Source organism: Hyperolius riggenbachi, chromosome 2, assembly GCF_040937935.1.
Source record: "Hyperolius riggenbachi isolate aHypRig1 chromosome 2, aHypRig1.pri, whole genome shotgun sequence".
NCBI lineage: Eukaryota > Metazoa > Chordata > Amphibia > Anura > Hyperoliidae > Hyperolius > Hyperolius riggenbachi.
The window spans coordinates 344,871,592-344,884,871 of record NC_090647.1 but is presented as its reverse complement, the minus strand read 5'-3'; the positions used below and the strand labels follow the sequence as shown (position 1 = coordinate 344,884,871).

Sequence of the window (13,280 nt, the reverse complement as noted above, 5' to 3'; positions counted from 1 at the left end):
CCTCTGTTTTGTTTTTACAAAATCCACTTAGAACTGTTGTCTCTGTTTAGTCTAGCAGCTGGTCCTGCACTGACATTTCAGTATATCTTAACAAAATGTATGTTATTTAAAAATATAAATATACTATATTCTGAACAACAACCCTCAATGAACAATGACATAATGGAGGTGAATTTCTAAGTACAGCAATGTTACAACATTTTTTAAACATCCAATCACGCAGAAACATTTTTTATTTTTGGTTAAAACCCTGCATATGATTGGATGTTGGAAGGAACTCAGGGGTCTAACTTGTTAAAACAAATCTAAAGTAAACATTCCTCTACTGAAAGCAAACACGAGATGTAATAAACATAAGTGTTTATAATGACCAGTAGGCCGTGGGCTCTCCTGGGCCGCTCCGTTCCTCCACTGTCTACTGTGCTGGTTGGGGAATACTGCGCATGCATGGCCCTGCCTGTGTACGTCCTTAGTCGCACTCCCTTAGCTGTGAGTGTTCTGCGTCTGTGCAGTTAGTTAAGGCTTGTAACTATGCAGGCACAGAACGATGGCGTGCAGCCAGGGCCGTGCATTTACCAGATAGGACAGCAGAGCAATGGAGCGGCCCAGGAGGACAGTACGGGAGCCCACAGGATGCTACAGGAAGCCCCAGGTAAGTATAAATGCTTATGTTTATTAGATCTCAGGTACACTTTAATCGCAAGTCTGCCATACTGTGTATATCTAATTATTAATAAAGCATCATCCACATTGTTGAGCAGAGCTTCCTGAATCTGCTACCTCTGTTTTAAAATTTTGAATTCAGACTTTCAATTCGAAATTGTGAAATTCCAATGTAAAAGTCAATTTTCGGATTTCCACCAAATCTGAGTATTCATCTCTAATTGCCCTGCTGTTTTGGGGAAAATCTAAAAATATATTTGCTGACAGAGCTGATGTTTCTAATGGTGGCCATACACTAATAGATATTTTCAATAAATTACTTATTCAGTCTAAACATTCAATCTGTTGAAACTACAGCATTTTCGATCAATATTATGATCAAAATATTGATCATATACAGTACAGATTGAAAATGGCAGTTCTTTGTCTGATCCATACCGCCAGGAGTAGGGGGCACAGGCAGCAGCAGCAGCCTGGGATTGAGGCTCTCCATAGCTTTGTAATGCATCAGGAAGTACAAAGCTTGCAGATGCAGCAGTGAGGTTGAAATTTAGACTAGATTTTTTCAGAAATCTGGTCAAATCTGTATCGGTTTAGAGTGGTACGACAGGTATACGATGACGATGTACGAAATATATCGGTTGTTTATCTGATTTACCACTAACTGTATAGTGTAGGGCCACTTTAAAGTACCACTATTGTGTAAAAATGTAAAACTTAAAATATGTAAAAAATTCTGTATTTCTTTGCATCTTTCCATCTTTACTACAGTACCCTCTGGAAACGATCTATTTAATGAAGTCAGCCAGCTTCCTTACTAGCTTGCATGTTATTTTGGCAGTTGAACCTAGCAACTACCATTCAGGAAGTGCTTTTTAAAATTTACAAAACACTTTGAGAACCCCCCATGAGTAGATTGACTAGTCCAAAACCTGTCAAATATATCAGATTTTTACTGCCTACTCTAAGCGGTGGCAAGATAGGAAAAAATAATTTATAGTGCATTTTATACTGTATGCATATCAAACACTTGCATTTTAAATCTTACAGTTTTTCATGTTAGTGGTCCTTTAAGTGGCACCTGCTCTAGACACTTAAGAATTGTATCTGCCGCCAAGCTACCCTGATGAACTTTACACTATAGAGTCAAGCAGTACTAGTGATGCTTCACAGCTCTTCACAATTCCTCCTGGAAAGAATTTCAGCTGTTCAAACAAAAAGGATTCCTGGAATTGTGTTAGTGGGGGAATCATCAATAGCCTTTGCAAAAACAGTTCCTGAGTAATGATGTTTACGTCTATGAGATTCATGAGGAGGCATATGATCAATTCAGTAAGACAGATAATACATTTTCAAAGCTCTGACTTGCTGTGATCACTTTCCCTCGGTCACCTGATCAAACCAATGACATTTCTTCATGAGTTATCATAGACAGGAGCATCACTGTTTCTGAGTACACTAAAACACAGGTGCACAGAAAACAAAGCAAGCAAAAGTGGAGCAGCTTCCCAGTACCCGTAAGTTTTGAGTTATTGAAATAAAACAAGGATTTCAACTTGTTGCTCCGGGCAGTTGTCCTACCACTGCTCCAATTTCTTGTCTTGATAAATTATCTCCAGTGTAACTTTACTGCTTATCACCCGCATTTTGTTTTTTGTATAAATCTTATCATGTTTAAAGTCTTTATTATGTATAGATTCATACTGTATTAAAGACAAAGGATATTAAGTCGGACACGTAATATCTTTTAAAGCTCAAATCCAGGATTTTGTTTTTCAAATTCATTTGGAATGCTATGGAAAGGAGTTAGTAACTAACTTTTGGAGGTTGTAACCACTTATTACACTATTCCAAGTTACAATAAAAACAATACTCCTGAAGTTGGGGTTTTTAATACAGGAGAAAGAATGTTCTCTTTGGAAAATCAGTAATGGTTTAGACGATCTACTATGGTCAGCCATCCCTAGCAACATAGGCGTGCCCAGCATGCCCATTAACCCTCTACCAGGGTTACAGAAACAAATGTTTTCTTTATTGTTCGGTAAAGGTTGGTCACAAGACTTAGCTGCTGCTACTAGACACGGCCACTAAAATCTTAAAAATGCCCATCAATGATACAATATCGATTGTACAATTCTACCACTTCTGTGTAATATGAAAGCCTGTCTAAAGTATCTCTTCAAAGTATGTACCGGTATAATCACTGTGAGATTGTCCAATCAAGATTGTATCATTGATGAGCACCTTAAGCAGCTTTTATTAATGCTATCTAATGCAGCTGCTAACAACCATAAAGGCAGCCATACACTGGTCGATTGCCACCAGATTGACCAGCAGATAGATCCCTCTGTGATCGAATCTGATATTGGCTGCCTACACTGCAAACATATTTTGAATTGATTTCACTATGAAATCGATTTACAGTCTGTAGAGCTGCCGCTGCCTCCGCCCCCTGCATACATTACCTGATCCGGCTGGCGCGAGTCCCCCGGTCTCCGCTGTCTCTCCTCCGCTCTGGGCTTCAGCTTCACTTTACTTCCTGTTGGGGGAAGTTTAAACAGTAGAGGGCGCTCTACTGTTTAAACTTCCCCCGACAGGAAGTAAGTGAAGCCATCCGGAGCCCAGCGCGGAGAAAGGACCACGGGGACATGCGCCGGTGGAACAGGTAATGTATTGCCGCTAGCGTCGGTTGTCGGACATTCGAACGCTGCTAGCGACGCACTCCCGACCTGCCGGCGATCGAGCAAAATTTTCCGCACGGGCGGATCGACGGGATCGATCAAATTTGGATGGAAATCGATCGATCGGTCAGCATTTGCATATCGATTTCACAGCAGATTCGATCACAGTGATCGAATCTGCTGTCTATCGGCGGGAAATTAAGTAGGTGTATGGGCACCTTAACACACTGCAGCTGATGCTTTAGTTTGTCATAGTTCATAGCCACTACATTGGATAACATTAGTGTGACATGGCCTAAGAGCTCTTACATATGAACACAAAAAGAGAGCATCTGCATGCATTCTTCTTGCTTGTCTAGCAGTGCTGCTAAATGTACTGTGGACAAAACTTTTGGGAAAGTTCTGAAGCATAATATAAGTCACTCTTTTTACAGATAGTCTCCACTCTCTGACCTTTTTCAATGATTACGGTATCCTGGCTAAATGGATGACACATTAATGCTACATTTTACCCAATTGGTACTGTGTGTGAACCATTGTTTTCTATATGTTCTGCTACCAATGTTGCCACTGATCCATTTAAATAAGGTACAAATATTGGTATCAAATTAAGTTTTTCTGTGTAACCAATAGGCTCTATGGGCTTATTTAATAATTTTTGTGCAAGGAACTTGGTTTTCACTTCATGGGACTGGATGTTTGAAGAGCAGAGGCTCACTTCAGTAGTATTTACCTTAAAATGTACTTGTTCTCTAAGTTTTCTCCTAGGTGATATTTTCATATCCTTTCAATAAAATGCATTTTATGCCTTTTAAGCCACCATCAAATAAAAGTTTCTGAATAATTTTGGTAGCACTTTTTTCACTTACTTTTTGGCACTTTTTTAACTGCAGAGTGCTGAAAGATGAAAATGATCAATCTAGGAGAAAACATAGAAGATGAGGTGGATTGGATGAGGCCCAATATCTCTAAATTTTAAAAGCTGCTTGGATTAGATACACTGCCCCTTATTCAATATTTTTTCCTAAGTTTTCTCCTAGGCAATATTTTCAGACTTTATTAATAAAATGTCTTTTTAGCCACCAGCAAGCAAGAAAATACATAAAATAGTTTTGACAGTACCGTTTTCACCTAATTTTTGGTGCTTTTTCAAATGCAGAGTGCTGAGAAGTTATTTTGAACAGAAGATGAAAAAGTATCTACTAGGAGAAAACTTGGGAGAAAAAGTGAATAGAATAAATGCAAGGGCCACTGATTGTCATGTAAAAATAACATCTAATCTTTCAGTAGTTTCAATTCTGTTACAATGCTTTTACATCTGTGTCTGTTATGAACATGAATTAAAAATGAATATAGTTCACAGAGGGTCATCAACTGGCATCTTATTAGAAAGACAGGGAATCTGAAGATCCCCACACATCTCTTAGCTTGTACTTACCTAAAAGGGACTATATTTAGGGATGGTCAGTGAGATGCTACACATTCTGTGTGGGTGCAGATTTTATGCAAATTGTAACTGTTTGGTATTGAACCAGTCAAAAGCAGCCGTTGCTAAATTTGATTGGTCCTTTTGCAAGCTACATAAAATTTGCATCATTTTAGCACTGGTAGCATCACATTGATCATCACCAACTATATTAGGAGATCTCAGGTGGGATATTCAGTGCAAGATAATGCTAAAAAATTATATTATGCAGTAACATGAAATGCTTTCAAATGTAAAGTTCTGCATTATATCACACTTTTGCTAAGAAGATTGTCAAGAGCAGGGCACAACATACTGAATGTCACGGTTTTGGAGACGGGCCAGTATTTGTGTAGTCTTTTCCTACTGTTTTCAAATCCCACGGTTGCTCTAAAAATTCTGAAGTTTCCTCCGCAATCTGTCCTGGAATCCTAAAGTCTACAGCAGGATGTTCTCCTTTAGGAGTAATGTGTACAGTTGCTTGAGTATGTGGTGGACATCCTGTTCCTTGCAAAAATTGCAGGAAATTTTCTTCAATAGACCCTTCTCTGCTAGGCAGTCGAAGCTCATCCTCCCCTGATCCTCCCCTTTTGAAGAAACAGCCAATACACTTCCCCAACTCTTCACGAATTTGACGATTCAGGCACCCATAGAAAATTGGGTTAGAAGCAAAGCAGAGAAATCCTATCCATGTAACGGCCCATTCTAAACGTGATCCAGGTGGTGGTGGAGGAGAGCACAGTGCAGCATATAAGTGGAAGCCAAAATAAGGTAACCAGCATAATAGAAACTGACCCCCCACTGCAGCTAATACTGCTGCTGCCTTCCCACCACTACCAGAACCACCAGCCGACATCCGTTGTTGAGGAGTTCCTCGTACAACTCCAGTACCTAACACCATGGTGGACCGACTGCTGATAGATTCTGATTGCCTACGCTGAGGTGAAGTATCCATCCAAGTTGGGTGAGGCCCTTGATGAAGAGCAGCCACACGTGCAACCTTGAACATGCTGCAGTAGACAACAATGATGATGGTCAGGGGCAGCAAGAAGTAAAAGGAGGAATAAAAAAGAAGGAATCCTGCTCGGAAGACATTGTTGCTACCTCCCTGCAGGCTGCAATGCCCAGCAACAGAAGGTTTCCATCCTAATACTGGAATTAAGGATGTGAGCACTGCCTTAACCCACACTACAGCCAATACCCAGCTAACCAGTCCCATAGTCATTTTAACTTGATACCTCATAGGATGGACCACATAGTAATACCTCTCAATATTGATTGCTGAGATTGAAAGAATACTTGTGCTGGTCAAACAAACACTGAGGAAGAGGTAAGCACGACACGCCATTTGCCCAAGTCCCTGACCCTCATACAGGAAAATACCTCCACTTCCTGATAACATTGCCAAGGGCATAAGCGTCAGTGCAGCCAAAAGATCAACCACACATAAGTGGAAGACCAGAACAAACTTCCTGAGGGATGGAGTCTTTAAGATGACCCCCATAACAGCCACATTACCAGCCACTGCCACTATGTTCAGAAGAAGCATGATGAAGAGTGCCCCATATTGGGGATTCATTGCAATATGACTCCCTGAAGCATTGAAAGAAAAGTTCCAAGTGAGAGATGGAAAGGAGGTATCCATGAGAATAATTGTGGGTAAAAGTTACCATCACCCACTTCAATAGAGGACCATCACCCATCATCCCTTGAGGAGCGAGGTAGGACTTGCAAAAATTAGTAAAAAACGAAAGGGACCATGAGAAGTATTGAATGAAAATTAGGCACACAAATGGAAGAAGGCGAAAGGAGGTACAAAATGCCGTGGAAGAAACAATTGTGTATAAAAGAAACTGAAGAAATGTAAGGTAATGTAAGGTGAGGGGTCAAAGGTGAAGAAAGGACAAGGGAAAGAGGGGGGTAAGGGAACCTGCTCAGATGTCGTCACATTTCGGGGAAATATTTGTCATACAACAGTTTTCTGTAGAAGTATGATTATATTCCAGCACACATATGTGAATGTATGAATAATCATTGCTGTGGAAATAGATGCATTGCTGTTTCTTCATCAGGTTATTCCTTTACTGGGGCCTGGCAGTCCTCCTTACTGCCAGCTATTTTAGTGGCATGGCTAATGCAATCCTCATATTCCTTACCACAGCAGGTCATTACCACTCACCAACCTGTATACCATGGTATCTGCCTAATATTATTGTGTTGGCCGACACTTGATAAAGAAGAAGTACTCAGCTGTCCCCTCATTTCCTTATTTTTTCTTGGAATGCATTTTTTCTTGAAGCAGAGCATAACTCTTTCATGAATCCAGGCTGGTCAGGCTTGTAGTTACTGAATGCAAAAAGCTCTCCACTCGTCAGGTATTCATGGAGTGAGGGGTCATTCTTCTAAATCCACAAGGACTCCTATGTGACATCCTGGAACTGCTTTTGCCCTGCATGAGGAGGTATGAAGGGTTAATGCTAAGATTCATATAGATATCTATCACACACGCATACACACACACACACACACGCTCTTTCTCTGTTTCCATCACTGAATGTACATATACATGTGTCGTGCAGGCTACACATGTATGCATATTTATAATGTATTCATAGAGCGAGCATATGTGTAGTCATTTTCTTAACCCTTTCTACCAAGTCATCTGTGATACAGCCTGGATTCTCATAGTACTGCTAATACACCACCCCCACGACACCTGCATGTCCAACCACCCTTTAAACCATTCACCTGAATGCTGCTCTATACCTCTTTGGCTTAACACATCTGTATCCTGTTCACACTGTCTGACATTTCTAGGATCTAAGAGTCCTTTGTAAAAGTCTCTTGTTTTTCTCACATACCTGTGTGCAGGAGTCGTAGCTACATCCAGGGAGCAGGAGACCAGAAAAGCAGCTCAGCCCCTAACCATCTAATGCACATCACTGCAGTGAGGGAGCTAACAGGCACAGGGTCCTATAGTCACTCAGATTAGCACAGCATCACCAAGAATATGTCACAGTGGGAAATTGCTTATTTCTTCTGCATTACAGCGAACCAGCATGTTTTCATACAGCAGAATTAGCAGGTCCTTGAACCATACTTCAGAAAACCATTTATTTGTGTTTTATTTAGAATGCTTGAATATTAAATGTCATCCTGCTCCTTTGATGTAGCTTACTTAGTAGTACAAAGGGCAATGGCGATCTACAGAGTTCTGTGTCTAATAGAAACTGAGCAGATTTCAGTTTATATTTATGAAATAACAAAGCTTGATCACTATGAGGTTAAAGCAGTTTAAACATTGCTGTTTTGTGCTATGGGTTAAAGCAATTGTAACACTGCTCACTGCTGTAGTGAAGAAACCTTTTGTTTTTAGCCTAATAATGTAATAGCAACATTTGGCTTTTTATGTGTCAAGCCTCTAGCACACATGCTAGAGGGGACTTGGATGAGGGGACTGTCTGCAGTGGCTTTGGCCAATACTCTAGCATGTGTAAAGCTTCCCCCAGTTTTATTTAAAAATCTGGCATGCCGTACCTTTAAATGCCAGCAACAAGTGAACCCATTGCTCTCCTCTGTACCCTGACCACTGGACCACTGAAGGGTGCCTCCTCCCTCTGCATTGGACAGTACTGTAGCCAAGTGATGTGCCTGTGTAAAGTTTATGCCCAAAACTGTCAATATAGCAATCAGTTTTTGATCTCGTTGGGTGACAGTTATTGTGAATGTGTACACACCTGTAGTGTGTACTGTTAGGAAACTGAGGTTCATTATGTTCAGAAAGTCTGGACAAAACTACCAGATAACTGTTTACAGTTCTTATGTACAGTATGTTGAGCATCCTTTTGGCATATTTTTAGGGATATTGATTTAATGTTTTTTTCATAGTTGTTTACTAAGTGATTAAATTAAGCCTGTGACTACCTGAATCATGGATACTCAAAACATAACTTAAGGGGAAACGTTTTATTCTAGATTTGGATAACTAGAAAGGGTTAGAACCTTGGTCAAGGTTTTTATTGCTGTTTGTGTCCCTGGGGGAAATTCTCCCCAACATCCTGACCTAATGGCACTAAACAGAATGTTTAGAGTTGATTTCCAGAATGTTAGCATTGTCACTAAAACAGAAGTTGGGGATAATGCTTCTAAATGGTAGTTTTGGTGCCAAGTGTCAGAGAAGGAATTTCCCTTCTCTTTGGGAAGATTTTTCAAAAATTCTCTTTCTTTGGGACAGATAATAATTGGAAATCTTGGAAGAGACTCACACAGCAGTAAAAATTAGGTTTTCAAGCCTTTTCCACTACATAAAAATTTGACAATAGAGTTTTGGTTAGCATTCCATTAATTGCAAATGAGGACCATAATTGCTCCATCCCTTTCCCATCCCTGAACCTCATAAATAGTAAATGGTCATTGAGGACAAATTAGATAATTTTTGCTTAAACTTTTCTAAAAATGTTGGCTATTTTTGTTAGAAACAGAATATTTCAATTTTCAGGTTAAAATTGACTGGGGTCATCAACCTTGTGTCAGTGTCAGTGTTAGAGTTACATGAGAACCATTTGCCAGCAATATTATACGTTCCAGGTGTCCGTCTTTTGACTAGACAGTCCCTGTTTTGAGCCAAATCCCTTTGTCCCTCTTTCTACCTAATTGTTCCCTTTTTTTAGTACAGATGCACACATTTCTATAAATATGAGTATTTTTTATACAAAAAAATTTGTTCATTACACGCTAAACCATATTCAGATCTTCTAAATTTATGTGTAACTTATTTTTAAAGTAACATGAAGAGAATGTAGTAACGATAGAAAACACCAGTGTTTTTTAAGTAAAAGTACCGGGTATGTTTTTTTTTTATTCAGTTCAACGTTCCATGTGTGACTTGGCGTTTCAAAGGTCTTACAAGTATCCCTCTTTTATTTTCTAAGAATACATTTTGCATTTTTCAAACAATATCTGGGCATCTTTCTTTTCTTAAGCCCCTGATGAGTCGCCATAGCGACGAAACGCGTAGGGCGGAGCTACGGAGCAGCGTGACGTCACCGGACGTGGTGTCTAGTGGATGCATGCCACATTTGTTTGAACTAGCGGCGGTTTTGTATCAGAGGTACTGTACGTGTGGAACGCGAACCTATGATCCTGTTAAGGCTTATGGTCGCTAACTCCCCAGTCCCCAACCGCACTAGTAACTTTGTTTTTATCCTGCTTCTTATTTTTTATAATAAATTTGGAAAAGTCTCCCCCTTTTCCGCTATGTGAAGCGTTTGCTGTGCTTTTTTGAGGCTTTAATCTGTCCGGAGATACGCTGTGGAGGAGGATTGCCAGAGAGGCTGAGGGGTGGCCAATACCCCTGAGGCGCAGACGGACCCATCTAGGCCGCTCCATCTGGTGAGTCATTCCACTTAGGGGGGTGGTATTCAGGTACCACTTACCCTATATGAACTGCTGATTTTACAATCCCCGTGAGATATCTGAAATTTATAGGCTCTATTGAGTATTGGGACTGGACTTTTGAGCGCTTCCTTTATTTCCGCTATCTTTCTTTTCTTAAGGTGGCCATACACTTATAGATTTGCAGCAGATTCGACCATCAAATAAATTTCTGTCAGATGCCTGTCAAGAAAAAAACACATATACCCAGGCACATTGCCTCTAGTTAGGACATTAAAGCTAATGGGAACCCGTTTTTTTTAAAAAAAGTCAGATACTTACCTAAGGAGAGGGAGGCTCTGGGTCCAATAGAGCATTCCCTCTCCTCTCCCGGTGCCCGCTGCTGTCCTGGCTCCTCCGTAGCGGTATTCGACCATTTCGGTCAAATACCGCTGTCTCCCGGCCGAAGGGAGGCTTTGGAAATGCTTCAGGAGCCCGAGCTCCCGAAGACGGTCTGCTCTACACTGCGCACGCGCGCGCCCTCTATGACGCACTCGCGTGTGCGCCGCCTGTCTTTGGGAGGACTCGGCTCCCGAAGACTTCCGAAGTCCCCTCAGCGGGGGATGTGAACGGAGGAGCCAGCGCAGCACGGGAGGCACCGGGAGAGGAGAGGGATGGCTTATTAGGACTGAGCCTTCCCTCTCATTAGGTGAGTATCTGCCTCTTTTTTTTTTTTTAATACAGGGTTACATTAGCTTTAAATAAGTTATTAAGGAAAGGGAGAAGATGCCTGTCAAGTTGAATCTGACAGGAATCTATCTGATGTGTGCCACACACTAGGAACAGATTTCCAATAGATTTCAGAATGAAATGTATTGGAAATCTATTGGAAATCGATCTAAATGCATTATTGGACCATTAGATCCAATGCAACTATATGGGCCATCGATCTGCTCCCAGCAGCAGATCGACCTAGATTTTCCATCCTGTCAGATAGATCAAATTGATCAAAATAGATCGAAATCGGCCGCAAATCGATCGATCAATAGATTTGATAGAATTGTTTTTCGATCAGTTCCATAGAATCGATAGATCGATGGCTGAAATCGACCAGTGTATGGGGCCTTTTATTAGGATGTATAAAAAAACAACAAAAAATTTTGCACAACAGTAGAATCAATAGATAATCATCAGGTTTCATCTAGAAATATAACTAGAGTTTTATAAGCACTGTGATGCATCCATCTCCATTCTCTGATTTTGAGAGGAGTCAGGCCAGTTGCTCTGCATTTATAGGTCAGTCCCAAGGCCATATGGAGGTGATAGGAGTAGGGCTAGAGGATGGTGATCCATAGTCTGCACAGCTACCGGCTTTATAAAGAGCATCACTTTTCTAATAATAGTGCAGCCAATATTTATTGTTTTTATACTTTGGCGAAAACCTATAGTCTTTTATCTGCATTGAATGATCAGAACCTATCAAATGTTCCTCTTATATTTTACCTGGCTACATAAGGTTCATTTAAAGAAGCACAGAAAGGCAGCAGCTCGCTGTGTCAATGTATACCTCTGGTAGACTGCAAACAGCTAGCATGAGAATGCTGCATAAACTGGAGAGCTCATGCTTATGCAGGAAAGGAAGAACATCTTAAGTCATTTTGCTTGAAGGCTTTGGTGCTTGCAAAGTATTCAGAAGCCCTTTGTGCTGTGCGGTGTGTTACTTTATGCACATACATTGTAAAAAGGCTGGCAATCTTCTAAATAAATAATGATAATGACAGTTAATAGGTTCAGTGTCTCCCCAGTGAGCAATCTCCCAGAGTCCCTTATGGGAAAGTGAGGATCTCATGAATATTCAAACCATCATGTGATCACGTTGCCATGACACAAGGACCCAAAAATATATCAGCTAAAATTTGGAACAACAACAAAGGTCCTTGAGTGACAGGCAGTAGGACACTGAGAAATGGTCATAGACAGGTCTGTGACAGTACTGCGTAAGCATAATAACGCAGTCAGCCATTTTATCAATACATAGAACAGAAAAAAGGAGGTTAGCAGAAATTAACACAGTCAGCAGTTAGAATCACTAGGGTCACATGCCAAGTAGAGGACATCGGAATAAATGCTAGGCCAGAGATTTCAGCATGATGACACTCAGATGTATGACAGCTGTAAGGCAGCAGCAGAACGCCAAGTAACAAAGAGCAATGCAGTTGCTTGGCAGCAGGATGCAAAGCAAGAGACAAGGACAGATACAGTTGTGTGACATCAGGATTTTGAAACGGGCAGCTGTGTGAAGGAAAACACAGAAATTCAAGTTCAGTTTAAATTAAAAGGCTGTTGCTACATATTGTTTCAAATGGCTGACCTAACCTGGTAAGGAAGGATGCAGAATAAAGCATAATAAATAAAATGACTGTAGCCATTGTAGTGCGCTGCTAGCATCAAAAAGGTTGATTTGTGATTTTTTTTTTAATTTGCAATTTGCATTAACAGAAACTGTTATAGGATGAGCTGTCGGGAGATACTTTGTAATATTTTTAGAATTAGAACCAGAGTGTAACACATACATACGACTGTATAGAGCCAGTTCTGTTACTCTATGTGACAGTCTAGCACAGGTTAAAAAAAGAGGAATAATCAGTCAGGAGTTGTATCAAGAGGCAGTTGTATCAATGAAAGGGTACATGAACTATAATGTGACCTGGAGGTGTATACACTGAATATCAGCAAAAATGTACATGCGCAGATAATGCACATACATTTTGTCAAGTGGAATGCGAACTAAACTACTGAATGTTGGTTCCACACTATTTTGGAGGGACAGTCCCTCTTTGAGAACCCAATCCCACTGCCCCTCTTTGTTCCTCATTTGTCCCTCTTTCAGGAATGATGTACAGATCTGTGTCAATATATGTGTTTTCCTACTGAAAAATGTGTTTAACTACTTTGGCCTCCTGGACGTACCAGCTACGCCCAGGAGGCCATGTGCGCGTAGATTTTATTTTTTGTCACAAGTTAGTGAAAAATGACACTTTGTGAAAAAAAACCAATAAAAATCAATTTCCGCTAACTTTTGACAAAAAATAAAATCT

General features: G+C 40.5%; 2 protein-coding genes across 7 annotated transcripts in view; one reads left to right on the top strand and one right to left on the bottom strand.

Moving 5' to 3' along the window:
- The window catches only part of AMIGO1 (adhesion molecule with Ig like domain 1), a 205,393-nt gene that overhangs the window by 65,950 nt on the left and 126,163 nt on the right, over positions 1-13,280 (top strand). The gene's annotated exons all lie outside the window — the stretch shown is intronic.
- Positions 4,552-11,986, bottom strand: GPR61 (G protein-coupled receptor 61). Of its 3 annotated transcripts, none has more exons than XM_068265538.1 (2): positions 11,917-11,986; positions 4,552-7,258 (listed from the first exon to the last, which is right to left on the bottom strand). In XM_068265538.1, the coding sequence occupies exon 2, from the start codon at positions 6,452-6,454 to the stop codon at positions 5,132-5,134; it is 1,323 nt and encodes a 440-aa protein (XP_068121639.1). In that variant the 5' UTR covers positions 6,455-7,258; positions 11,917-11,986; the 3' UTR covers positions 4,552-5,131. The 3 variants fall into 3 exon arrangements, with proteins under 3 accessions (XP_068121639.1, XP_068121637.1, XP_068121638.1); XM_068265536.1 differs by having other exon boundaries at positions 11,750-11,972; XM_068265537.1 differs by lacking the exon at positions 11,917-11,986 and adding an exon at positions 7,671-7,745.